This window comes from Ursus americanus, chromosome 2, assembly GCF_024610735.1.
Source record: "Ursus americanus isolate L20-20 chromosome 2, mUrsAme1.1.p, whole genome shotgun sequence".
NCBI lineage: Eukaryota > Metazoa > Chordata > Mammalia > Carnivora > Ursidae > Ursus > Ursus americanus.
The window spans coordinates 83,954,209-83,982,057 of NC_142128.1; the positions used below are offsets into that span (position 1 = coordinate 83,954,209).

Genomic DNA, 27,849 nt, shown 5'->3' on the forward strand with positions numbered 1-27,849 from the left:
CGGGCTGGGGTGCATCGGGCTCGGTGGCAAGGGGACCGCACAAGGTGGAGAGTGGGGCACAGCCAGCTGGCTGAGAAAGGGCCGTGGGGCGGCGGGAGGCCGAGTCCCCTGGAGGCCAGCTATGGGGAGCGGGGCCATGGAGAGGGGTCCTGAGGCCAGCCGGCCGGGTGCCGGGCTCTGTCATTCCACCTTCAGCGTTCCCTCAAGGCCTGCTTTGCCCTTGGAGGCTCTGGCTGCGTGGCCTGTGCTGCTTTGGAATGTGTCACTGTGGGACTGGCTCCGGGCTGTCTGAAGCACCTGCCCTGGGCCGGGGGTGGGGAGGGCTCCCTCTCACTCCCCCTCTGTCCCCCACCCTCAGCCCTGCTCTCTGTTTCCGAAGGGGAGACACTCCTCCAACCGGCAGCGTCGGCCACGAGCTCACAGCCCCTCCTTTGTCCAGTTGCTGTGGTACTTTCTCCAATCTTTAAAAAGCCTTCTTTATTGGGTGGGGGATCTGGGCTTGCTTCCTTACTGAGAAGAAATTCTTAGGAAAGCTGTAAGTTGTGTCATTCTTGGCTTCTCATCTTATAGAAGAATGGCTTCTTTCGCTTGAGTTGTTCCTCCTACTTCTCCAGAGACCATGTGTCCAGAGGGAGTGAAAATGTCCACTCAGGAAAGGACACACCACCTAGCCTCCCACGGTGCTCGCCCAACTCCAGAAAGCTCTGGTCTCCCCCTCTTCTGAAGAGGCTACTCTCAGGGCAAAACCACACTCCAGCCTCTGGTCAGAGGGGCTCTGCTCCGCGGACACCGCTGACCGCTGCCCTTCAGCGGTGACCCCCATGCGTGGGTGGCTGTGCACGTGGACCTGGGGACCCCTGTGGTCGATCTTCCCATCCCCCCTACATCATCCATTCTAAACTTGGAGACAGGAGAGCCCACACGCGAGGCTACATTCCCCAGGACTCATCCCCTGACCCCGGCCTCATCTTCACCCCACCTTCTTCAGAGAGCCCCACCCTGCTCTACACCGAACTTACCTGAAGATCTCCGGGGTTTTGGGTCTGGGTGGAGGTTCGGTGGCCTATTGAACATTGAGGAGGAACGAAGGGAAGGAGGGCGGAGAGAACAGACTGTTAATGGTAACTTGAGTCTTCTCCCAGACCCGAAAATCAAAGAATACATTTCAAGCTGGATGGGAACCCTGTCGAGGGAGAGGGCACCGCGTACCCTGCCTACACACTGGAAAAGCACCCCTCCCACCAGCCCCCTGGGGACAGGTGCCTCGAGCAGAACAATTCATCTCGAGCCAGTGCTGGTGTCTGGAGAATTTCAGCTGTCACAGAGCAGCGTGGCATCACAGGGGTGCTTTTGACCCTGAGCTCCATCCCTTTCCTAGGACAGCTTCCAAAACTCTGTTCTATAATTAATGTCTGCTGTATCACGTGACCCTTGTGGGTATTTAAAACCCGCTCAAGGTCCACTGACCAGGCAGAAACCTCCTTTCCGTGTGCTCCCTGTTCTACACCAAGTCATGGAGCCCACTGATCTGGGCTTCCTTCTCCTTTTGGAGTCTCTGGCTGCTCTGCGGTCCAGGGGGCCTTCAACTTCATGGTGAGGACACCAATCTAAGGATCCCGAATGTCTCTATCCTCCTCGGCTCCTGTCACCCTCCGAGCCCCGGTGTCGGTCCCACCCTGGGCTAGCAGCCGTCACTCTGCCCCCGGGAGGCCGGGGGTGCTGCTGTCAGGAGGGACCAGGTGTGTGCGGCCTGGAGGGTGGGTGCCATGGCGCTCAGAGTTTCCTCAGCCCGTCTTACCTTGTTCCCCTGACAAGGAGGGAAATGCCTTTGCGTTTCTAGACCTAGCAGCCTCTCTCTGGCCCAGACCGGGCAGAGCAGTGGCTCACTGGGGGCACCCAGCGTGTTCCCGAGGGGCTCTCCTGCACGTGGGCAGGTGGGTGGAGGGGACCGGCCCACAGCCCCAGGCCCCACGGAGGCCCCTACTCGCCCCTGTGTCTGAGAAGAGGCCTTCCAGAGCTTGTGTTCCCATTTCCCCAGAGACTAGTGCAGGCTTCAGGAAAGATGGTCCACAGAAGCTCTCCCCAGCAGCACAGGAGTGCAGCCTGGCATTCTGGGGGCGCAGGAGGGTTGGTTTCTGGGAACTTGAGGTTAAGCCTAAAACTGGCTTATCCTCCCAACAGTCGTGGAACCTATGACCCAGAATGGCCAGCCAGATGCTGTCAGCCAGGCCGAGAGGGCAGTGGAGGAGCCCTTAAAATGAGGCAGCTCAGCACAGATAGTCTCCCCCTCGGATGTTTCCAGAGAGCTCTGGGGATCTGGGTCTGGGGAGCGGGACGGGGCTGCCTCACCTGTGGCTGCAGAGGGGCAAACCCCGAGAAACTGTCTTGGTCGACCACAGACGCCACCACCTGAAATCGAGGGAGGAGAGTGTGAGGGCCCGGCCCGCTCTGCTCCCATGCTTCATGGTTTCCCCAAGATTCCCTCCTCTCCCGCACCCTGCATCCGTTCTCGCGGGAGCCCCGTCCCGGACTGTGGGGTGGGGGCTGACCCTCTGGGTTAGGAGTCCCAGCAGCTCAAGAAACTAGTACCCGCCCAGCCCTGCCAACCCGGCAGGCTCTCTCTCTCTCTCTCTCTGTACTTTTTTTTTTAATTGGGGTGAAATTCACATCATATAAAATTAACCATTTTGAAGTGGACCGTGCAGGCATTTAGGAGATGTATGAGGTGATGACAGTGTCGCGTTTAGGACATTCACAATCCTGTGCGCCCACCTTCTCATTCTAGTTCCCAGATGTTTTCTTCACCCCAAAAGAAAACGCCACCCCCACGAACAGGTTAGTGTGCCCCTCCTCCCCCAGCTCCTGGAAATGACCAATTTGCTTTCTATTTGTGTGCATTTACCCATTCTAGATAGTTCACATAAATGGGATCCTGGAACACGTGGCTTTCGTGTCTGGCTTCTTCCCTAGCATGATGTTCTCAAGGTCTATCCGTACTGTCACTTACATCAGTCCTTTCTTTCTTCCTTCCTTCCTTCCTTTCTTTCTTTCTTTTTTTTTAGAGAGGGAAATAGATGGGGGGAGGGGCAGAGGGAGAGAGAGAGAGTCCTAAGCAGGGTCCATGCCCAGCGCAGAGCCTGACATGGGGCTCGATCTCACCACTCCGAGATCAGGCCCTGAGCTGAAATCAAAAGTCGGACGTTTAACGGACTGAGCCACCCGGGCGCCCCAGTACTTCACTCCTCGCTATGGCCATTTCACTGCATGGCTACATCACACGTTTATCCACTCATCCGCTGATGGGCTTTGGGGTGTTTCCACCGACCCAGGCGCTCTTGAACCCTGCTGCTCTGCCAGAACCCGCTACCCGGTCAGCGGGCAGCGTTAGCCCTACGGATATGTCAGAGCCAAGCGCAGTTTTGGAAGGGGCTGCTGGCCCACTCTAGATCATCTCTGAGAGGATTTAAGACCTGGATTTAATGGAGTCCAGCTTACAAAGGAGTCTAATCATAAGGCTGTGGAAGTGGGGCTGGGAAGAGCATCAAGCCGGAGAATGCCGTGCTCGTCCGTGTCTCTACCCTGCTTTCTCCCCATTTACTGAGTGCCCCATAGCTGTGCTTTCTCCCCGCTGGCTCAGTCCCCCAGACTCTGCGTCCCGTGACCAACCCTGTGGCTCTCACCCAGGGTCAGGAGGGAAGGGAGGAATGAGAGGAGCCTGGAGGCAAGAAGCTAGAAGCGTTTGCCCACCTTCCGGCGAGGGCTCCACGCTGCCAACAGTCTCCGTCTGCCATCCCGGGACAGCACCACAACAGGGGTGTCCTCGTCCCCGGAGTCTGTCCCCAGCTTGGTCCGCACACGGCCACCCCATAGGAGCCTCGGGGAAGCCTACTCACCGTCGCCTTGCCCAGGTAATCCTTCTTGGCCAGCTGAGCCACTTGCCTCTCGTTTGGCCGGAAAAGCCTGCCCACAGGGATCACCACTGGCTCGTACAGCTTCTGTTTCTGTAACACAGCGAGCACGCCGTTTTCTTACCTGCCAATCAGGGGTCATGATGCTTGTCCTGCCTCCGTCACTGAATGGATGCCAACGTTCACCGAGATAACCTCACAACAGCAGTTTTTCTACATGTGTCAAGACGGCACTCATGATTATTTCTGAGTGTCTAAGGTGGGAAAGGTTGGTTTCAATATCACCTTCCCCTGAGAGGCCGTGTGGACATCTGTCTGTGTTATTCCCTAGGTGGCCGCCCCTCCCCCACTCCGCACGGCTTGGGTGGGGCTGGCACTCAGCCCCGCAACCCAAGGTGCCCGGGGTCCAAGCAAGGCCCACGACCGTGCCGTCCTGTGGCTGGCGGCGAGGATTCAGAGGTGGGCGAGCAGGCACAGCCCCTGCTCCCTCTGTGCTGGGATCTAGCCTCCCATCCCCTGCTCCCCACCCAGCGCCACCGCCGAGCCCCCTGGACTCCAGCGTTGCCAGATCCAAGATCCGAACCTGGAACTGTACCCCAGGATCGGTGGTACCCAGAGCTCAGAGAAAGCACAAGCACCACTTCTACGGTTTCTCAATCCGCATGGCTACGGAAACAAAGAAAACTCCAGTGGGAATCCTCTGGCCAGCCCGCATCAACAGTACACTTACCCAAACACATTCCATGGCTTTGTCGATTTTAGTATGTCTCGGCTCAGACTTCATGCTCATAGCCAAAGCCAAATGTTCTTCTGCCTGTTTCCACTCCTCCTTCTTGGCATACATGAAAGCAACATTATACAACACCTAGAAAAGCACAGGCCACAACACAAACCTTGAGGCTGCTTCAGATCTAGGCACCAGGGAAGAGCTCGCCTGTCTGCTCCTGGAACGTTGCCTGCTGACATCCCTCCCTTCCTCAGCTTTCCTGGGAATATCTCAACTACAACACCATCAGTCTTGCTACCGAGCTATGCCCAGCACAAGGACGGTGTTAAGAAAACATCACGTGCGTTATTCTTTGAACAACCAAATAGGTCGGGAAGGGACAAAAATGCTTGTGTTGGCTGCCCCTGAACCTAGGCCGAAAGACTGGACAGGTGCAGGGTGGCGGGAGAAAGGGTTCCAGAAGCATCGTCCTGCACCAGCAGCAGCAGAACCCTGCCTGGAACGTGGTTACGTGTAAGGAGGCTGTGGTATAGTTCTAGGGGCAGGAGGACACTCTGCGGGCCGCAGAGCCGTGAAGCCAGGAAGAGACTCGCACTAACCCAGGCCAGCGCTTCCCCAGGGACAAGCGGGAACAGCACGTTCACCAAGAATCGTGATTTCCCAGGTCTCGAGCTGGCTGGTAGGCGCGTGAGCGTTTACTTTACCATTATGCCTTACAGCTCCCACAGAGAATCAAATCACCTTCTGGATGATCGGCAAGATAAAAAAAAAACAAACGACTTGTCTAAGTCTAGTAAAAAGATTCATAAGCAAAGATGGGAAGGCAACGGGGAGCAGAAAAAGATCAAGATGACAGTGAACAAAAAGGGTTTACTTTCCTTTGCCCTCACAGCGTCGGGGGGTCCTACAGCGCCCCAGCACCCTGGGCGGAGGACGAGCTGAACAGCCAGGGGCTGCTGCAAGGTTTTCTCAGGTCTAAGTCACAGGAGTCACAGCCTGATGCCCCGGGCGGGGTGGGGCTGCTTCTCCAGAACCTCAGAGAAGAGATACCGTTGGTCAACTGAGGCCTAGGAGGAAAGGGGGTTGTTGGCCTTGCGGTGCAGGGGTGAAGGGCACGGGAACCCCAGGGGCCGTGTCTAATACGTGGCCTCAGCTTCACTGTAAAGTGGTGGCATAACGTTGCCTGCTTCCAGATTGTTGTTAGGAATAAAGGAGATAATTCATATCATGCACCGAGGTGGGTTGCTTGGCGCAGGGTGGGCATTCAACACGTGTTTACTACCGCCATGACTGCTACTGGCTGTACTGTGTTGGGGCTTGCTGGGCGGCTGGGCGAAGAAGGGCTCTCGTCCCCCAAGTGTTGCCTGCATGGCTTTGGGGAAGACGACAGGGCTGAGGTTTGCAGATGGACGCCCTCTGGGGATGCTCTGCTATGAGGGACGGTGCGCTCCTGGAAATCAGTGTTGCCTGTTGGAGGCAGTGTCATTGTCATTCTTGTTGTCATCCTCACGATGCCACCCACTGACCACCTATTAGGGGCCACTCTATCTGCATGATCTCTAACCCCCCCCCCCACCATGTGAGCCGAGGCCTCACTCCTGTGCTTCCATAGTGTTTCCTCACCACCTCACATGACACGTGACCATGAGCTTCTGGGTGCTGACACCTTGTCTTGTGGACCACTGGACCTCTGCTGCCTGACGTTATAAAACACATGGAGTTATTAATGAATGTGTATGAGGTAAGTACTCAGCCCTTCTGTACAGATGAGGAGGAGCCTGAGGCTCAGAAATGACATATAACTCACCAAGGATCACACAACTGCCAACGGGCTGGGACTTGATCCCTATCTGCCTGATTCCAGAGTCTCTGCTGTTGTGGTAGCCGGCTTCCAAGATGGCCGCCAGCGATTCTCACTTCTTGGTCCTCACCCTCCTGTTCCCTCCCACATCCAATGGAGCCGGCATGGATAGCCAGTAGGATATTAGAGAAATGAGGGGTATGGCATTTGAGGCTAAGTTATAAAAGACAATGGTCTTCCATATTACTTTCTCTTGGATCATTAGATTCTCTGGGGAAACCAGCTGCCATGTCCTGACAAGACTCGGTGTTATGGAGAGCTTCATGTGGCAAAGAACGGAGGCCTCCTGCCAACAAGTAACACTACCTTCCCAGACCCGTGAGTCATCTTAGAAGTAGACCCCCCAGCCCTAGGCAAGCTCTCAGATGATGGCAGCACTGGCCGACATCTTGACTGCAAGCCCTTGAGAGCCTGTGAGCCTGAACCCCCCAGCTAAGCCACGTTTGGATTCCTGACCCCAGAAAATGTGAGATAATAAATGGTATTATTTTAAGCCACTGCATTTTAGAGTAACTTGGTATTCGGCAATGGATAACCCATATGCTTCTCCTCTATGATAACAGTCCACCACCTACATACGCAGTTTGGTTCGGGGCCTCAGCCAGAAGAAAAGAAGAGTTTATCAAGGTAAGTATAGACGCGTGGCAGGACTGTTTCCATGGAGCGAGGAGTGGCTGGTGTTGGGTGACGGCGCCGGGAGCAAGCCCAGAAGTGGAGGTCTAGATTCCCTTCCTGGGCTACTTCTGAGCCTCAGTGAGCTGTTGCCTTCTGTGTGAGTGTGTGGCCAGCCCAGCTCAGGCCTGGCCATGTGCGCAGGAAGGAAGGAGAACTCAGGTCCTTCAACATTCCTATTGGGTTCTCTGCTCCCTTCTCTTAAGACTTTTTCCCACAATAAGCTTTTGTGACTCCATGACTGGAAAAGCCAAGACTCTTCAAAAAGGATTGTGGGATTTCTCAGAAGCCAGGATTAGACCCTGGTGGGAAGAGGGGGGTGGCATTGTATGTAGGAAAATGACTGAGGGTCTCATGCGGCGTCAGGGCCTTAGACCACGAAAACTCCAGCTTCACCTGCAGAGAGGCCTGTAAAGCCAGTATTTCCCGCCCCCTGGGTCAGTTCAACTCCAACAACAGGGGACCCTATACAGAGTCCCATGGGACTCTGCTCGGCTTCCACTGTTTTGTGATCCTTTTTCTAGAGCTACTTGTCCCCCAACCCTTTAGTCTATATAAGCGGTTCTCACTGCGGGGATGGGGGTGACTGGCCGTGTCTAGAGATATTTTAGGCTGTCATGTGAGGGGTGGGGTGGGGGGCTATGGACATCTGATGGGTGCACAGAACAGTCCCCTACAACAAAAAGTTACCTGGTCCAGCACATCAGGAGTGGCACGGTCGAGAAACTTCTCTCTAGAAGCTGGCCAAATGCCAACTGATTCCCTGAAATTCCCAAAGCCTCATTTCCCTGGACTGTGAGAAGTGAAGTAACTTGCTAGCCCGCTGCAGGGCTGGATGGGGGCACTTGTCCCCGAGGGCCTGGGCAGCTGTGGATTCTATTATTAGCCCTGAGCAACCCTGGGACCGCTCGGCTTTCTTCTGCCTGAGAAACGAAAGCAAGGGGACTTTTTTATCAGCAATTCTTCTAAATAAAGATCTATGATATTTGCAGGGCTTTTCGTTTTTCAAGCTAGTGGCGTATATTTGGTGTTTAGGAGTGGGGGATGGGAAGGGATGGAAAAAGCACATGAGCCTGTGAAGTCAGAGCCGGTCATGGTCATGCTTCTCCCTTTTGGTAATAGAGAAAATAAGTTATCCTTCTATGGAAACCTTCCTTAAATGTGTGCTCTGAGCTGTTCTTTGAGCTAGGGAGGACAGATTTGTGCCAAATTACCCTCACTCTTTCTTTGGGTATCAACCAAGTACTCGAAGCCAGAGCCATTAATAGCAAAGAGCGTGGTCTCTAACTCAGGAACCGAGCAGGGTTACGGCGGGTCTGGCAGGGATAGTGAACCCATGATTTTGGATTTGTTAGTATAATGCTGAGCAAATAACTTGTCCACCGGAATTATGCAAATCATTATGAATACTTTCACAGGCCAGCACAGTCAGGTCTAGCCTCCCTTTAGAGAGCCCAGCAGGCTCAGTTCCGCACAGTCCTTTGAGTCTTACGTTAATAAAATGCATGCCCCCAATAACTGGAGACTCCGGGATGAGCCTGTCATTATTGATCTGAGTCTTTTCTTAAGGGGAACACTGAGTCCTGAGGCACAAGAGCCTTTTCCAAGCTCCCAGACGTGTCAGCAGACCACTGTGCCTCCCAGCTGTCAGCTGTCCCTCAGCCACCGCTCGCTCCCACCCAGGCTGGGCCCTTCCTCCTTACCTCGCAGGCAAACAGCTTGAACTGTAGCCCCAGTATCTTGTAGTCTATCAGCTGGTTCCCTCGAAGCTGAGTCAAGGCCTCTTTCAGGTCTTTAATAGCTGCATCATACCTGCGGGACAGAGGCAGATGAGACCACAGGCCAGGGCAGAGAGGAGCAAACGCCAAATAGAACGTGCGTCGGCTTGCCTTGCCCGACCCGTCTCACTGGGACAAGAAGCCTCTCCAGTCCCCTTCGGCCTGCCTGCTCTAGCTTTTTGCCAAGACTGAGCCCCAGTATTCCGTAGTGCTCCATGTGAGCCGCGCCCTGGTGGGGGTGTGTGCATCCCAGCGCCCCTGGGGCTCCCCCCAGACTCAGGCTGTCACAGGTTCTTTCTTCTCTGTGGACAGCATCCAACTCCTACCCTTCTGACTTCACTTCCCAGTAGAGGCCTCGTCGTCTCCTGAGAGCTCCCCACAGAGCCAGCACCGGCCGCCCCCAAGGCCCTGTGGAGCGATTTGCAGCAATACTCTCCACTGTCAGGCCAGGCTAGCCTGACCCAGCTCCGGGGACCCCTTCCAGAGCCGATGACAATGCCCTCCTTCCCAGAGCCTTCTCCTTGGGCTTTTTTTGTGTCCAGCTGAGCTCCTGGTTTTGTGGCCTTCTTAGCCTCCTCCCCTCCCACCCCCTCCACACACTTTGGAAAACAGAAGAAAGAAACCACCCATTAAGCCAGGTGGCATTTCTAACACGGCTCCTGGCACTGCCCTTTGGCTTTGTTGGATTGGCGTTGTGCTGGCTGGCTCGAGGCGAACAGGGCTGCTGTCGCAGGCTTCGTGACAGACGATGGGGCTGACCACATTAGTAGTGCCCCCGGGATGCAGCACGACCTGGACCAGGTCTCCTGGGCCTGCCCCTGACCTCCACAGAGGCCCTGGTGAGAGGGAGCCGCTGCTGGGCTGCAGTGGGGGGTAGACACAAAAATCAAGTTGCCCCCACCTCCTTAGCTCCCTGGTCCGGCAGGAACAAATTTCACGCTCTGGGCGCGGTTCCACCTGGGAGGCAGAAAGGAAGGTGCCGAGACCACTGGCTGACCGAGAGCTGCCCGTGCAGCTCCTCTCGGAGGAAAGCCTGGCTGGCGGTGCACGCGGGGGCCGAGAGAAGAGGACCAGATCCACCAGCTCTGCTCTTACCCAGGAGACCCCGGCAAAGTACTTTCCCGGCCTCAGGTCAGTGACATGAGCGGCTCATGTACAAGGAGCATATCGCATTCGAGGAGCATATAGTAGGAGACGGTCGCTAGTATGTGGTCCCAGATCTAATTTCTTTGGAGTCCAAACCCCCTGGACCAGAGTCCCAGCTCTGCCATGTACGACCTGGTGACAGAGGGAAGTTACTGAATTTGCCTGGGTCTGTTTCCTCAACTTTACAATTAGAGGGTAGTGGAAGCACGTGCCTCCGGGGCCTGGAAGAACGCAGTGCGACGAAGCGTCCAGGCGCTCAGGACCGTGCTTGGCACGCACAGTAGTTCACTGCCACTACTATTATTATTATTACTGTTGTTATTTTAGCTCTAAAATTCTGGCAATTAAATTCATACACCAATCATTCATTACGTGCATAACACTCGACAGTGAATTAGGTATTATCCAGAGATAAAACCCCACGGTCGTAGCAGCTGGAAGCGCGATCTCAATGGGCTGACCAGGAGGCAGGCTGGCCTGACCGTGCTGAGGGACGTGTCCCCAGGGCGGCTGGGGCAGACGCTAGCTGTTCTCTCACCACCATTGCTCTGAGGTCACTCACACAGCAGCAGTGGCTTTAGCAGTGATGGAAGAAAACAGGCTGGATCTGAAACAGGAGAGTGGCTTCCTCTAACACATCCTTGCTGTTAGTACAGATGATGGTGAAACCTGCGGAGAGCACGCAGGCCGCTCCTTAGAAGCAAGAAGCGCGTCAAGTCGTTTACATGTTCTTACAGACATTGCCAAGAAGGGGGGCAGAGTAGGCGCCCCATTTCTTCTTTCTAAGCTGGGAGGTTGGGTGACTGGCTCCGATTCACGGAGCCCAGAAGGAGGGGCGGACGAAAACGCAGGTGCCTCGGGCAGATGCAATTTCCACGGTGTTCCTGCTCCCCCGCCGGCCTGTGAGGCAGCTGAAGGTCCTCAGAGGCCCCGCTGGGAGCAAGGTCAGCACTCACCCTCACGTGGAACCTCCCTCCTGGCTGAGCAGGGGAATTTCAGCTGTGAGCTAACACTGCCGGTGTCTACCTGGTAATGAGAGAGCCCCACAAAATCCTCAGAGTATCCCCCTCCATCAGGTTCTAAAGACCTGGACCCCCTGGGAGGGAGAGAGAAAGAGCTGACAAATTATTCAAAGTGCTCACTTTGTGTTAAAAAATGGGCGGAGGGGCCTCCTGCTGAATGTCTGATTTAAAGCATTGCCCTGACCGCCTGCTGCCCCCCTTTGTTTACCTGGAGCTGCACCCCCTTGGCATCGGCTTTGACACACAGCTCTGCTCCCCATTGTACAGGCTCTGAATAAGCTCAGTGTGAGATTCCCAAGTTGCATTCAGCCGGTGTGGGGTGTGTGGGTGGGCCGTGCAGCACAGCCCCCGCCGCCCTCCAGCCCTTCTCCACAAGAACGAAAGAACGTTCTCTGCAGTGCCATTTCGAATCCACTGCATCCCCTCGGAGGCCAGGATGCTGGCAGCTTCCTGCCCGGTTCTGCTGGGCAGGGGTAGGAGTGTTTTCTTCACACACACACCCCCCAGTGACACTCTCCCAGCCCCCTTGGCTGCCCTGGACCCAGAGCCCCCATTGCTCCAGGTAGGGGCTCACCAGTGCCCCAGCAACGTCCAGGGGCTTTCCACCAGCCCTGAGCCCCAGAGGGTGTATAATCCCCATCTTTGCTCCCTGTAGAGGTTTCTCAGTGACCACTGCCTTCCTGATTGTTCCCATGCTAACAGGGCCCCCGGGGCCCACAATCCTGCAGCTCACGCTTGTGTCCAGGACACCGGAGAGGTCTAGCGAGCTGAAGGAAGTCACAACGTCAGACCCCTCCAAGACTGGGCTGGGGCTCTGGCCCTTTCCTGTTACGAAGACAGCAGGGAGAGCTTTTGCTGTGTTTCCTCCGTGGGCCAGGTCGGTCTAAAGAGTTTGCTGTTCCTATTCCGGCCCTCAGACTCCTAAGGCCCCGAATCGGAACCGCCACCACGTAGAGCTCCCCTCCCCTTTCAAAGGACAAGGCTGGGTCAGACAGGTGAGAGTCGGTCATAGTCAGCACCAAGGCCCCACCTGCCTTCTCAGAAATGCACTCAAACTTTGTCCTGTGGAACTTCAGAGTGACGGGAGAGCCACAGAACAACATGTGAAAGGGGAGAAACTGAGAGGAGAAGTCCACATCACATCATCACCCTAAACAAGTCCCATTGGAGTCTGGAGGGTTCCCAGCCCCCTCATTAAGAAGTAATCTTCCTACATCCCCACAGGCTCTTATTTCAAAACAATCTCTCATAGCACTTGCCCCTTTCTACCTTGTATGATAGTTCTTAGCATTTGTGACCTGTCTCTCCCTTTTAATTTCTGAGTTCCTTAAAGCAGTGGGTATATTTTGCTTGCTTTTGTTTAATTTGTTTAATTAATTCAATAAGCATTGATTAACTACCTGATTAGACACAGAAATATAAGAGTGAATAAGTAAAGATTTCTTCCCTCAAGAAACAGTAGTTGAGGAGACAAATCTATAAGCCAACACCTGTCACAGAGTAGACAGAGGTTATGTTAAAAGGCACAGAAGAGAGTGGTCGCCGCCCTAGGGAAAAAGTGATGGAGGATGAGTGAGCCGACAGGCAGCTGCAGGACCACATGGGAACAGCCCAGGGAACTTGGTCCTATGGTACCAGGATTCACTGGAAGTTCTGAAGCAGATCACATTTACTTTTTTGAAGAAGATCACTCTGGAATAAGACAAGACTGGGGGCTGGAAAAGCAGTTTGGAAGTGATTTCAATAGCCCTGGTGAAAATGCGGGTCTAAACCAGGGTAGTGCTGGTGGAGAAATATGGGTGGATTTGAGAACTTGAGAGGTCAACTTGACAAGGTTTGGGAAAAGAGACATTCTGGGTTGGTCCCAGGCAGAGATTAGCAGCTGGCTGGCTACAGGTGGAGGTCAATGCTATGGGAGAGGGTGAGATCCCTCAGGGTTCATGTATGGATTTTCAGGGACACTGAACCCCTTGAAATTCTACATAGAAGGATGTATGTGCTTGTGTGTGCTCTTCTGGAAAGACAGCCCATACATTTTGCCCTTAAACAACCACCGCTGGGTGACTGGGTGGCTTAGTTGGTGAAGCGTCCGACTCCTCTCTTGATTTTGGCTCAGGTCATGGTCTTAGGGTCCTGGGATTGCGCTCCGAGTCGAGCTCTGGACTCAGTGGGGAATCTGCTTGAGATCCTCTCTCTCCCTCTGCCCCTCCCTGTGCTCTTGCACACCTGCTCACTCTCTCTCTCTCTCAAATAAATAAAATAAGCCTGAAAAAAAACAAAAAACAAAAAAACCCAACCACTGCTGTTGTGATAAAAGGGGAAAAGGTCAAGAGCAGAGCCTTGAGAAGTGGGGACACCAATGCTTACGGGTGAGCAAAAGAAAGGAGGCCGTTCAGAGTTGAGAATCGTGCCTCAGTTATATTATTTCCTCAAAAGATAGCTGCTGAATTGAAGATGAACTTCGGTAGATTTTTCTCTCAGATTTAACCATTATCAACCACAGACTAATTGAATCATAGGTCTCATTCCTGGATCTTTCTAAGATCTGTCTGCTTCGCTCAAAATCTGAGACTTTCAGGTTCTGGGACTTGTGGGCATTTTTGTGCAGAAGTTTCTTCTGGAAGCCTTCCCTTTTTGTCAGTTGTCTCCCCTCATTACAGGCTGTTAGAACTAATTAAAGGATGGCCTTAGAGTTTGTCTTTTGAGATTTAAGATCAGCTGGAGGACTGGTGCTCGGGCCTCCCTGCATATCCCATCCGTTGGAGATACGAGGATGAGGGAAGGGGAAGGAGAAGGAGAATAACGTGAAGAAGGGAGACAGAGGCCACACGCCACCAAAAGGTAAACGCTTGTGTATAGCTTCCCTCCATCCCAGGCTTCCTCTCCCCAGACAGCCTCTGTGTCTGTGGGTTTCTGTGGGAAGCCTTCACTCCTGCCCTTCCTCATTCAGGGGATTGCATCCACCTCTTGCAAGTCCTCTGACTGTCTTGTGGTTGCCCCTAGCAACGGCTGAGCACAGCAGCTTTCCAGGCTTTTTCCGACTAGACCCTGGGATCCAAGCCTTTCAAGATCCCGCCTCACCTGCTGCTCATGCTCTCTCTCTCTCTCTCTCTCTCTCTCTCTCTCTCTCTCACACACACACACACACACACACACACCGTGCCCCGACCACCATTTGCACTGTCTGAAAGTTCTTCCTTAGGCTGACCCAAATTTTCCTTCTCTAGAACTTGTGTGTCCACTAATGGAACAATTTCTACAAAGGGAAGCTGGCCATCCCCTAAAACATTTTAAATCAATGTTTAGAATGTTTTTCCTTTATTTGTATGTCCGTGTTGGGGGTATTCCAGGGGCGAGGAGTGGGAATGGAGATTAACTTTCATTTTCTATTTCTTGGGTTTTTTACTAGTGATTTCGTGTTGACTGTAGACACACCAGAAAATACAGATAGGCTGATGGAGGACAGTTGAAAACCCTATAACGTCACCACCCGGAAAGAACTGCTGGCAACGTTTTGGCCTGTGGCCTTCCAGACCATTCTGTGAAACAGAAATGGGATTGTGTTATACATACTGTTTTGAAATCTGTGTTTTAAATTTAACATCTGTTATGAACTTTTCTCCATATTAATATATATGCCACTTATTTATCTGCATTAGTATATCCTTATACATAGAATGTTAATAGGTCGTAGTCGCTTTCTGGTGGCTAAATTATATTTCACTGAATGGATTAAACGAGCCTTTTGAAAACACATCCTGTAGGAACGAAGGAAAGTCTTGTGGTTTCATGCTAATTCTCATTGTGCTGCGGCTCACTACGTCCCAGTAGGAGGCCACCATGGGTGTTCCCCTGATCGCCAAAATCTTGACAGCCAGCACTGCCCAAGCTATGACCCATCAGGGATGCTGGGGAGGCGCCACACCAGCGGAATGGAAGGCCTGTGGTGGTTACGTAGGCTCCCTGTGAGCTATGACCCCGCTGATTCCTAACAGGGTGGCAGGCCTGCCTTCCCTCCCTCCTTTCCTGGGGAGGGCTTCTGCCTTGTGCTGGCTTATTGCATAACCCGCCCAGAGAAGGTCAGTCACACTTCCCAACAGTAGCTGGAAAGATACGTCACAAACACCAAGCTCAGCAGCACCAAGACCCTGTCCCGGCTTCTCCACACACGTCCCTGGCTTGCGCAACGTGGGGCCACTTACTTCTCCATGTGGTGATAGAGCATGCCTCTTTGGAAGTAGGCCACCGCCAAGTGCTTGTCTCGGTTAATGCTCTTGGTGAAGGCCTGTGGAGAGAGGAAGGGTCCAGACGTGGTCCGGGAGCCAGGCAATGAAGAAGGTGAGATGAGCTCAGAGGGAGAGGCAAGAAGGGGTACAAGAAGGGTCGGTGTCTTGAAGGAGACAAGAGACTTAGAGGTCAGATGTCTCTGTAAGATGGAGATGTTAATATCTGCCTTTCGCGATTACTGACCGGATTAAAATAATGAAAGTCATGAAACAGGAAAACAATTAAAATGTTATATACAGTATCATATTGATTTAGTAAATAAATACCACGCAATTAAAATAATAACCAGAATGCATATGAAATGCTGGGAGGAAGGGCTGATGCAGGGAACCAAAGACGGGCACAGTGGCCGAGAGCCAGAAGCAGAGCAACATGAGGCCAGATCTCGCACAGCGCGAGGGAGGCCTGGCAGTGAGCAAGCCGGGAGCACAGCCGTGCCCAGACTGGCTGCCGTGCTTGGCGCATCTCTCTCCCCGGCAGTGTGCACTGTCTCCAGCAGCCCCCGGAATCTGGGGTGCTACTCGCTCAGCCTCTGAGAGGAGGTGGGGACTGCGGTCCTCCTCCCACCCGACGTGAGGCCCCCGCCTGCGCCCATCTGCCCACCCCGGGGCCTGACATGGACGGCGCGCATGTTCCAAGCGGCTTCTCTCTTCTGTCTTTGCTTGCTGGCTGGCCACGGCCACTGCCACGGCCACGGCCAGGATGGGAGGAACGGAGTCTCTAAAGATGCTGGGGAGTCAGTCATCTGTCCACCGCCAATGCGAAGACTGGCAGTCTAAGGGGACAATAAGGACTGACATTTACACAGTGGTGTGAAGTTACACAGCATTTACCAGGCGGTGCCTCCCTTCATCCTCATGATGTTTGCCCCTCGCAGGCAGGTGAGGGCCAGAAGCCGTCACAACTTGCCAGAGACCCAGGTCCAGAGACAGGCCGAGCTGGGGTTCGATCCTAGATCTTCTTCCTCCAAACTCCAAACCCCCTCCAGTTTACCCTGACCCATCTGGAGAGTGATCACTGAGAATGCTCAACCCCATACTAGGGAATAGGAGGGAGGAAAAATATTTAAAAGACAGGCTGAGACACCCACAGCCTGCCCTTGGCAGACGTCATTCATTAATGACGGTATGATTTCCTTGCGCCAGGCTCAGAAGCCTAAAAAAAGTGCCCCGCATAATTGATCAGAATTGTCCCTTGAGAGGAAACCTATTTTTAAGTGCCTCCCCTTGATCTCTAGGGCCCGTAAAGCTCACACATGTGAAATTCCCCAAGAGCCCAAAGAGGGGCTTTCTAACCAGGCGAGCAGCTGCAGCCAGCAGGATTTCTAGAAGAAAGCATAACTAGGGGAATCGTCATAAAGGTGTTAAAGAACATTCCAGAATAATTTGAATTGAATAGATGGAGAAGAAAGGAGCGCATACCCTCCAGCTGCTGGTTCCAAGCCAGTGCCCAGCAGCACCGCCTGGGGAGCTCGGACAACCCAGAGCTTGAGCAGGCCCCTCCCCAAGCCAATTCAATCAGGATCCCTGGGGGTGGGGCCTGGGCGACTTCGTTCTTTGAAAGCTCCTGAGAGGTTTCCAAAGTGCTTCTCCAAAGTGGAGAAGCATTAATGACAAAGGCGCGGAGGAGGGGGCCCGGGGAGAGGCCCCTCCACTCACCTTCTCCGCCTCAGGCATGTTTTCCAGGATTGTGTGCACGCAGCCGATGTTGAAGCAGATCCTGGAGTGGGGGTCCTGGACCGCGGTGAAGGCGTCCAGGGCTCCCTTCCAGTCTTTCTTGTCGGCTGCCAGCACCCCTTCATTCCAGAGGCTGATGGCCTCGGCCAGGGACATGGTCAGGCGCAAGCCTGGGGGCCGGGAGGCTGCCAGGACACAGGGAGAGGGTGAGCAGGTGTCTTCCTTGGCGGGCTGCGCCCTGGCCTGCGCTTTCCAGACGTGGTGCTCAGAATGGGGTCCAGCCTCCCTTAAGACAACCTCTCAGTGTTGCAAAGGCTCAGGAAATGTCCCCACCTTTTGGCAACTGACGCACAGCCCTATGGTGAGAGAGAAAAGGAAAGAGACAGAGAGGGCGGGTGGCTGCGGGGCGGAGAGTGGGGGAGAGGAAGTACATCAGATACTGCTCGGGATGGGTCACTTCCCCAAAATGCTTCTGCTCTGTCACCCAGCAGTCCTCTGCCTTCCACCCCCGCTCTGGGGCGGGTTGGATCAGGTCTCTGCCCCCAGGCTCAGGGCAAACTAGGCAGGTGGATGCGCCCCTTGGGCCTCCATTTCCACACCGTCATTGAACGAGGGTATTGGAGGAGAGGCTAGGTCTTTCCAGTCTTCAATGAATTCCTTGCTCACTCTCTCATTACCTCATAGACTTTCTGGAATATATATATATGTATATTATTTTTTTTTTAAATCTGGAACTAAAATGAGCAATTAACAAGTTGCTGAGACAGGGTGGTCTTGGGTGTCCCCCTGGCTCTGAGCTAACTTTTAGGAACACTCAGGAAGCTCAGAGGTGACCAGTCTCCTGCACGTGTCCAAATTAGGAGGCGGCTATGACGGTGAATTATGACTTCTCCCAACCTTCTGTGAGACACTGAAGCTAAGAAGCGTCTCATGATAACTAATGTGTGTCCTAACCTCCACAGAAACGGAGTTAAGTTTCCTTTCCTTGCTGCCCCGGAAAAGGAGGAATCAGTGAATCCGCTCCGACGAGGAACGGGGAGCAGAGGGTGTCAGCAATTTGACTGACTCAAATCCTGACTATTTGTTGATATTGGTTAAAATGCATGTCGGGGAGGATCACCGTTTGTTCTGTGGCAATGAAAGAACTCACCGGTTATCACCAAACTTCCCCAAACAGCCTGAAAATAAATTTTAAAAATATATGTTCCATAGGGCTTGTAGGCCCAAAGGTGTGAGACTCGAAAAGGTGCACGTACCCGCCCCGTGTTTGGAAGCCCTTCCCACCTCGCGTCTTGGCCTGGCGAAGCCGCGCTCATCCTTGAGGCCCAGCGCGATGTCCCTGCCCCTCGGGAAGCCAGCGCCACGCTCCAGCCGCTAGAGACACCGTCCCCTGCTTTGGGCCACCTCTTCCCTAACACATTGGTTGTACTTGCAGAAACTTATTTCTTCATTTGCTCAACTCTTAGATCCCCTGACAGCTGGGCCCGGGTCTTCTCATTCTAGGATCCCCAGAACCAATACTCAATAAATGGTGAAGACATGTCCCAAAAAGAAGTTAGAAATCATTGGCAAATGACCTACAGGTGACAGTGATGCCAGAAAGCGATACTCTGACTCCATCCAGCGAATAAATAATCACAACTTGATTAGCATGCTGATTATTCCCAGGAAAACCAAGTGGTTTTGTAGCTAAGCTAGATTTTATTTAAGCTGTTGTTGTTGTTGTTCCTTATCTTTTGGTTTTATCGTCCTAGCCGGCCATCCTTGAGCTGCCCCCCATGGCTTTTCTAGCCTTGTTTTCCGGATTGTTCCTTCACAAAGCCCTGCAAACTCGACTCCCTGTTCCCTTCCCTCTAGGTCTGCGAAACCCGCCTCTTTGCTTTGGCCCAAGCTGCTTCCTCTCCCTGGGCTGTCCTTTCCACGTCTGCACCTTCAAACCCAGCTTGCACAGCGTCTGCTCAAAGGTCACCCGCCCTCAGAAGCTGGCGGGACATCGGGCTCACCCTAAAGCCCCCAGATTGTGATCTCTCCTTCTTCTCCCCCGTGGCCCCTGATCACTCTCCCCCAAAGTAGAGTTACATGTGTTCAGGTGCATCTTAGCCCCTCAAACGGTCTGTGCATTTCCAGCTCCTGGGACAGCCCCATCCTTGGAGACCTGGAGCCCCAGCAGTGCTGTCCATACTCAACACTGTCCTCTTTTCCTCCACCCTCCTGTTGCCAAGCTGCTGTCACTCCTCACCTCGCCTCGTCCCCTCCATCCATTCTGCACACTGCAGCCAGACTGGGGTTTTAAAACACAAGTCGGATCACAACATGCCCCTGGTTTGAAACCTTCAAGTGCCTTCGCGTTGCTCTTAGAACACAAAGCAAACTCCGTCCCGTGCTGCAGACAGGACTCTGCCTGCTGCCCCACGCCCTTTCTGGGCCATTTTCCTTCCTCCCGCCCTCTCCCCCAGCCCCATTTCCTTCCTGGGTTCTCCAGTGAGCCAAGCCCGTTCCCTCTGCCTGGAATGTTCTTCCCCCAACCCTCCGCCTGCAGGTTCCTACTCAATTTCACTTCCTCTGAATGGCCTTTCTTGACTGTGTCCTTGCTGTGATCACCCTCCTGTCTCACAGCCAGCGGTTCTCTCTGGTCATGGTGTGGTTTGGTTTGTTTTTTAAGTAAGCTCTACACCCAACGTGGGGTCTGAACTCATGACCCTGAGTTCAAGAGTCGCACGTTCTACCACTGAGCCAGCTGGGCGCCCCTGGTCACGGTGTTTGTCCCACTTTGTAACTGCGTATCACCTGTGAGATTGTTTCGTGGCCCAGTCCGGAGACAATCATTACTGCCATCTCTAATTACAATAGCTATTGATGTTGTTAGTGGATGGCCTGCCTTTTCAGCCCCTCTTCATTCCCCTTCCCCCTCTGGTAGAACCCCACTTTTGTTCAAGTCTCCGCTCTCCTGAGTCCATGTGCGTCAGGGAAGATAAGCCCCCAACACTGCCCCAGGGAGTGGTTTAAACACAAGCCTGAGATACAGTTCTAGTTAATAAGACGTGGGGGCGGGGGGAGACGCCTGGGTGGCGCAGTCCTTAGGCGTCTACTTTCGTCTCAGGGCGTGATCCCACCGTTCCAGGATCAAGTCCCACATCGGGCTCCTCCGCTGGGAGGCTGCTTCTTCCTCTCCCACTCCCCCTGCTTGTGTTCCCTCTCTCGCTGGCTGTCTCTCTCTGTCGAATAAATAAATAAATAAATCTTAAAAAAAAAATAAGATGTTAGGGGAAGTCTACTAGGGATTTCTGGGAAAGATTTTTTTCTCTCACTAATAAAAAAAAAAGACACATGGAAGAAACAGTAGTTGTTTCTCTCCCCTAGACAGTTTGTGAAGATGTGCCTAGAACACTGGCAGCTTTCTTGTGACCATGAGGAAAGCCAGCTAAGATTGTACAAGCTAGAGTCTTGAAGAAAAGGTGAGGGAAAACCAAAAAAACAAAAACAAAAATAAAACAAAATAAAAAACACCCCACAAAACAAAACCTGGGTCTTTAATGATGTTGGTGATCTCCTCAGTTAACACATTTTGGAGCTGACCTACCTCAGGACTTCTTATTTGGGGAGGTAACTAATATATTTATTGTTTAAGTCACTTGAATAGGGTTTTCTGTTATGTTTTAAACATTCTGACAGTCGGAGGAGTGGGCGGCTCTTGATCTTAGGGTCATGAGTTCGAGCCTCACATTGGGTGTAGAGATTATTAAATAAATAAATAAATAAAAACTTCAAAAAAACACAACTTTCTGAAGATATACCACTGTATTCTCCTTCCCAGGATGGGACTTGATACAGTAGGTGTTCAGTAAACATTATTTCTTGAATACATTTTGCTGAGGCATTGTTTGGATAATAAAGTTTCAGCTCACTACCTTTGAAATTACCCTAAATCCTGAATAAGCAGCATTTATGTATGAGTAGCTAACGGGTTACAGAACTCCTGTTGCGTTTATTCAGTTAGCTGGAAGCTAAGAACATTCCAGTGCTTTCCTTTTTCTCTGAGGGAGGGGACTGTGAAATCACATTCATAATTTCCGTTATTCCTTAGCACTCAGCAGCTACCTCCTCGTTCCTGCTTTTAGCATTTAGTGTTTAATTGTTCTGTAACATTTTTAACTACATGAGACTTCTCTCTCAGTCTCCTCAAATGGTAGAACCATGTCTCTACTTTCCTTTATCGTTCTTCACATTTGGCATAGTTCTAGGCACAGGGCAGGTGCTATGTAGACTTTTGCTAATTGGGTAAATGAATCAAAAACTAAGAAAAATGCATCCTATTTGAAAAATATAATTTTATAAGAGCTCCTGGGAGACTAAGTAGGTGAAACATCTGCCTTTGGCTCGGGTCATGATCCCAGGGTCCTGGGATTGAGCCCCGCATTGGGCTCCCTGCTCAGTGGGGAGCTCCTCCCTCTGCCTCTGCCACTCCCCCGGCTTGTGTTCTCTCCCTCACTCTCTCTCAAATAAATAAATAAAATCTTTAAAAATATATATAATTTTACAGAATTTGTCAGTATCACCTTATTTATTAAAATGAAGTATATTTTTAATAATAGGGAAAAGAATATTCTTTCTATGGCCTCAACTCTAACATCAAGTGGATATTTACATTGAGTACCAAATAGGAAGCCCTCAGGAAGTGGGCAGGGAGACCTTATGTATTATATATAAACTTCACCTGGATTTCACAGAGAGCATCCAGAATACCCAGCATGGATCCCATTGTTCAGAAATGCTAGTTGAAAGCCTCGGTGTGAAAAGTCTTCCTTCTCCAGGAACACATCCTAAGATAATCCTGTCTAATCTACCATCGTAGTCATTTTCTATTGCTGCATAACAGATTACCACAGATTTAGTGGTTTGAAATTACACACGTTTACTCTCTCACAGTTTTCATGGGTGTAGAGTGTGGGCACGACTTAGCTGGGTCCTCTGCTCAGGGTCTCACGAAGCTGAGACCCAGGTGTGGGCCAGGCTGCATTCTCATCTGAAGGTTTGACTAGGGAAGGATCTTCTTCTAAACGTCCTCATGTTATTGGCAGGATTGCAGCTATAGAACACATGATCCTTGCTTCTTCAAGGCCAAAATGGAAAGAGAGTGTCTACTTCATTGAGTCTCTGACCACTAGACTCCCTTTTAAAGGACCTGTCTGATTAGGTCAGGCCCAACTGAATGCAGTTGGCCTTTTCAATCCACTGTCTTCTCCCCATAGTACCCATCCGGTAAATGTGATCTAGCCACAAAGCCAGAGATGCAGTTTCTATTTTCCTTAGACAGGCTTAATACTCCATGGGCCTTTCTCTCTAGGAAGGTCAGGTGTCTGGATAATTCATTTCATGTTTCTTCAGCATATTTCCCTCAAGTATGCAGATTCCAAGTCAGTGGGTATCCAAGGGAAAATGCTGCTCTAAACAAGATAGTTACTGATATAGAAGGAGTAGAAATGGACCATGTCACAATACAAAAAAGGGGGATGTACAGAAGAGTTAGAAATGTACCTCGTATTTAGTGGAATAGAATTTTTAAAGATTCTCTTGCTTTCCCTGTAGCGTCCCTAAGAACTAAAACAGTGTCTGGACATATGACAAATATTTGCTGAATGAATGAGGGAGTAAAGAATAGACACGTACTAAGTTGTTCCTCCCCCTGCTTCTCTGGGAACTGCCCATCTAATCCGTGGCAACATTTGAACAACATGATTTCTGACTGCTTGCATTGTGGTGGGTGTCTGACAGACTGGACCAGTCAGTTTCCGTCTCCTGTGAATTGGAATTTAGGACTGAGAGACAGCAGACTCATCTCTTTGGGGAGCTGGACACATGACATGTGAACTTAGCAGCTGTGGGTCTATGATGTTCTGCCATGAAGTACAGGAACACAGAGAAAACCAGTCTGCATAGAGATAGAATGAAGAAGATACCGAGTGAGAATCAGAGACAAGAGACAGAGACAGTGAAACCCAGTGACATCCCGGTCACTGATTCCAGGATTTCCTGAGGCCCACTCAAATTCCTGCCCTTTCCCCCTAAGAGACATCGATTGGCCCTTATAATACATGTCAGTATTTGCTTAGGTTTGCTCTAGTTAGTTTTGCTGTATGTCAAAAAAAGAGAGACTTGGCAAATAAAAAATAAAAAATAGATGTGCACCCATGGCCCACAACTCCAAAACAATCAATCGCTAATGAGACATGGGAGATTCTCAGAAACAAACGTAAGTACATAGTAATCAGCGATCCCAGTGATGAGAGAAATAGAGAGGCACTGGGACTCCACCTGAGAACTCTTTCGGAGGCTAGACATGCACAAGTGATAGAGGACATGGCTCTTGGCCAAGGACGAATCCAAATGCTGTGCAAAGAGATCAACGGCAGAGTAGAGGGAAGCGGAAGCCCAGAGTGAGCTGAGGCTGCAAAAACTACAGGGACAACACAAAGAGCTCCTTGGTGTCTGAAGGAGAGCAGGGAGGGTCACAGCTTGATGCAGATGGCGTCATGTTAACAGATGTCAAAGAGAAAAAAGAACTCCTCAGCTCGTACTCCATTCCTGAGTTACACAGAATGAAGACCCAGACAGAAGACAATGAGAAAGCTGATAACTGCTGTAAAGAAATTCTAATTATCAAGTCCAGATTCACTAAATCCCAGGAACCAAAAGATTTTGCAAGTATGATCCCTAAAACCTGTCACTAACTGAAACATGGCAAAGACCAGGATAGACATTAGAAAGCCAGGATGGATGGGTAAGTGTGGCTCTAGATTTCCCAAAGACATGAATTCTAAAAACAACATCAAAGACTTACCAGCTGATCCCTGGAAAGAATTCTAAAATATAGATTATTAAACAGAGGCACTTAAGGGAGTGCCTTAAGCAAAAAGGGAGCTGGGACCTTTAGGAAGTAGCTTAGCCTAGGAAGAACAAGTCAGGTGAAAGTAAACTCTTCCTTTTTTGAGAAGACTTTCCTGATCAGTGGGAAAATGCCATGGACAAATATCAGACACATATTTGACCAAAGTGTTCCTTTTTTCTTTTTTCTTTTTATTTATTTGACAGAGAGAGAGAGCACAAGTAGGCAGAGTAGAAATCAGAGGGAGAGGGAGAAGCAGACTCCCCACTGAGCAAGGACCCTGAGGTGGTGCTCGATCAAGGACCCTGGGATCATGACCTGAGCCAAAGGCAGACACTTAACTGACTGAGCCACCTACACACTCCTGGCCAAGGTATTCCTAAGACAAAACAATTTACATGATTTAGTTGGCTAAATATTATACCCATAGAGCCTTCTTGAAGTATCAGTGTCAACTTGCTTCTTGAACCTTTTAATAAAAAACTTGGATCAGATTTGCAAATGACTCAAAGCTTACAGAGAGAGAGTCAACATATACAATGACAGATTCAGAATTAAAATATTGCCTGACTTACACGGATTTACAAAAACTCCAAGTTGAAATTTGATAGGAATCAATGTAAAGATTGACTCCTGAGTTTAAGAACTCCATTGTCCAGGAGTGCCTGGGTGGCTCAGTTGGTTAGGCGACCAACTCTTGATTCCAGCTCAGGTCATGATCTCAGGGTCGTGGGATAAAGCCCCATGTTCTGCAGGGAATCTGCTTGAGATTCTGTACCTCTCACTCTGCCCTATACCCCATGTGTGCTCTTGCTCTCAAATAAGTAAATAAGTAAATAAATTAAATAAATAAATAAATAAATAAATAAATCTTTAAAAAAGAAAGAACTCAACTGTCCAAAGATGGGTAGAAGACAACACTTAAGAGCAAGTCTTGGAAGAAGCCTAACCATTTGGGTTGACTTTAAGCTCAATATGAGTCAACAGAATCATGTGGTCGCCAAAACAGCTAATGCACTCGTAGGCTGCATTAACAGAAGTGCAATCAACTCTTGTATCAGATGGTTCTTGACTCAACTACGCACACAGAGACCTGAGTAATCTCTTCGTTGGCCATTGCAGGAGATTGGCACCAACTTTCTAACTCAGAACATACTTGCACACATTCTCTTCTTTTTTTTTTTTAAATACAGAAAGTATTTTATTTAGTATGTCACCATATGAAAAATGCTAGTGTCATAGTAACATTTTATTTCAGAATTCTTAATTTAGAATACATGTAATTTTAAAAGAGCAATCAATTTTAAAATTTCAACATTTAAACACATAGCTTCTTTTTTTTTATCTTTATGGTTTTATATTTTATTTTTAAAGCCTTGGTTTGTCCAAAAAAATTTTTTTAATGTTTTTTTATTATATTATGTTAGTCACCATACAGTATATCCCCAGTTTCTGATGTAAAGTTCGATGATTCATTAGTTGCGTATAACACCCAGTGCACCATGCAATACGTGCCCTCCTTACTACCCATCACCAGTCTATCCCATTCCCCTACTCACCTCCCCTCTGAAGCCCTCAGTTTGTTTCTCAGAGTCCATAGTCTCTCATGCTTCATTTCCTCTTCTGATTACCCCTCTTTCTTTATCCCTTTCTTCCCCTACCGATCTTCCTAGTTCTTATGTTCCATAGATGAGAGAAATCATATGATAATTGTCTTTCTCTGCTTGACTTATTTCACTTAGCATTATCTCCTCCAGTGCCGTCCATGTTGCAGCAAATGTTGAGAACTCGTTCTTTCTGATAGCTGAGTAATATTCCATTGTATATATGGACCACAACTTCTTAATCCAGTCATCTGTTGAAGGGCATCTCGGTTCCTTCCACGATTTAGCTATTGTGGACAATGCTGCTATGAGCATTGGGGTGCCTATGGCCCTTCTCTTCACTACATCTGTATCTTTGGGGTAAATACCCAGTAGTGCAATGGCTGGGTCATAGGGTAGCTCAATTTTTAACTTTTTAAGGGACCTCCACACTGTTTTCCAGAGTGGCTGTACCAACTTGCATTCCCACCAACAATGTAGGAGGGATCCCCTTTCTCCACATCCTCTCCAGCAATTGTTGTTTCTTGCCTTGTCAATTTTTGCCATTCTAACTGGCGTAAGGTGGTATCTTAGTGTGGTTTTGATTTGAATTTCCCTGATGGCTAATGATTTTGAACATTTTTCCATGTGTCTGTTAGCCATTTGTATGTCTTCATTGGAAAAGTGTCTGTTCATATCTTCTGCCCATTTTATGATTTGTTTATTTGTTTCTCGTGTATTGAGTTTGAGAAGTTCTTTGTAGATCTTGGATACCAGTCTTTTATCCGTAGCATCATTTGCAAATATATTCTCCCATTCCGTGGGCTGCCTCTTAGTTTTTTTGACTGTTTCCTTGGCTGTGCAGAAGCTTTTGATCTTGATGTAGCCCCACAAGTTCATTTTATCTTTTGTTACTCTTGCCTTTGGAGATGTGTCATGAAAAAGGTTGCTTTGGCCGATGTCGTAGAGGTTGCTGCCTATGTTCTCCTCTAGGATTTTGATGGATTCCTGTCTCACATCGAGGTCTTTCATCAATTTGGAGTTTATTTTTGTGTATGGTGTGAGAGAGTGGTCAAGTTTCATTCTTTTGCATGTAGCTGTCCAATTTTCCCAGCACCATTTATTGAAGAGATTGTCTTTTTTCCACCGGATGTTTTTTCCTGTTTTATCAAAGATTAGTTGCCCAAAGAGCCGAGGGTCCATTTCTGGGTTCTCTATTCTGTTCCATTGGTCTATGTGTCTGTTTTTGTGCCAGTACCATGCTGTCTTTGTGATCATAGCTTTGTAGTACAGCTGGAAATCCGGCATTGTGATGCCCCAGCTTTGTTTTTCCTTTTCAACAGTTCCTTGGCGATTCAGGGCCTTTTTTGGTTCCATACAAATTTAAGGACTATTTGTTCCAGTTCTTTGAAAAATGTCATCGGTATTTTGATTGGGATAGCATTGAAAGTGTAGATTGCTCTGGGTATCATGGACATTTTAACTACGTTAATTCTTCCGATCCATGAGCATGGAATATTTTTCCATCTTTTTGTGTCTCCTTCAATGTCTTTCAAGAGTGATTTATAGTTTCTAGAATATAGGTCCTTTACATCTCTGGTTAAGTTAATTCCAAGGTAACGTATAGGTTTTTGGTGCTATTGTAAATGGGATGGATTCCCTAATTTCTTTTTCTTCAGGCTCATTATTCTTGTATAGAAATGCAACTGATTTCTGAGCCTTGATTTTGTATCCCGCCACATTACTGAATTGCTCTATAACTTCTAATAGTTTGGGAATGGATTCTTTTGGGTTTTCCATATAGAGTATCATGTCATCTACGAAGAGAGACATTTTGACTTCTTCTTTGCCAATTTGTATACCTTTTATCCCTTTTTGTTGTCTGATTGCTGTTGCAAGGACTCCTAGTACTATGTTGAATAATAGTGGCGAGAGTGGGCATCCTTGTCGAGTTCCTGATCTTAAGGGAAAGGCTTCCAGCTTTTCCCCATTGAGAATGATATTTGCTGTAGGCTTTTCATAGATGGTTTTTATGAGATTGAGGAATGTACCCTCTATCCCTACACTCTGAAGGGTTTTAATCAGGAAAGGATGCTGTATTTTGTCAAATGTTTTTTCTGCATCTATTGAGAGAATCATATGATTTCGGAATTTTTCCTTCTGGATAAAATCTATGACACTGGTGGATTTGCGAATGTTGAACCACCCTTGCATCCCAGGGATGAATCCCACTTGGTCATGATGGATAATCCTTTTAATGTACTGTTGGATTCTATTAGTTTTCTGTTGAGGGACAGTCAGGTTGC

At 49.9% G+C, this 27,849-nt stretch overlaps 1 protein-coding gene and 1 long non-coding RNA gene across 2 annotated transcripts in view; one reads left to right on the forward strand and one right to left on the reverse strand.

The window, feature by feature from the left end:
• NCF2 (neutrophil cytosolic factor 2) overlaps window positions 1-17,431 on the reverse strand; it is a 28,917-nt gene extending 11,486 nt beyond the window's left edge. Inside the window, exons 1-7 of the mRNA XM_045811445.2 lie at window positions 17,060-17,431; window positions 15,317-15,399; window positions 8,872-8,980; window positions 4,639-4,773; window positions 3,894-4,001; window positions 2,350-2,409; window positions 1,020-1,063 (exon numbers count right to left, since the gene is read on the reverse strand). Coding sequence (XP_045667401.1) covers window positions 1,020-1,063; window positions 2,350-2,409; window positions 3,894-4,001; window positions 4,639-4,773; window positions 8,872-8,980; window positions 15,317-15,399; window positions 17,060-17,233 — 713 coding nt within the window. The 5' untranslated portion in view covers window positions 17,234-17,431. The remainder of the gene's footprint in view (window positions 1-1,019; window positions 1,064-2,349; window positions 2,410-3,893; window positions 4,002-4,638; window positions 4,774-8,871; window positions 8,981-15,316; window positions 15,400-17,059) is intronic.
• On the forward strand, window positions 1,028-8,848 carry LOC148110673 (uncharacterized). The gene is made up of 5 exons (XR_015722699.1): window positions 1,028-1,593; window positions 2,786-2,835; window positions 6,248-6,376; window positions 6,702-6,962; window positions 7,060-8,848. It is a non-coding gene; the product is annotated as an uncharacterized LOC148110673 (long non-coding RNA).
• Window positions 17,432-27,849: the final 10,418 nt, after the last annotated feature.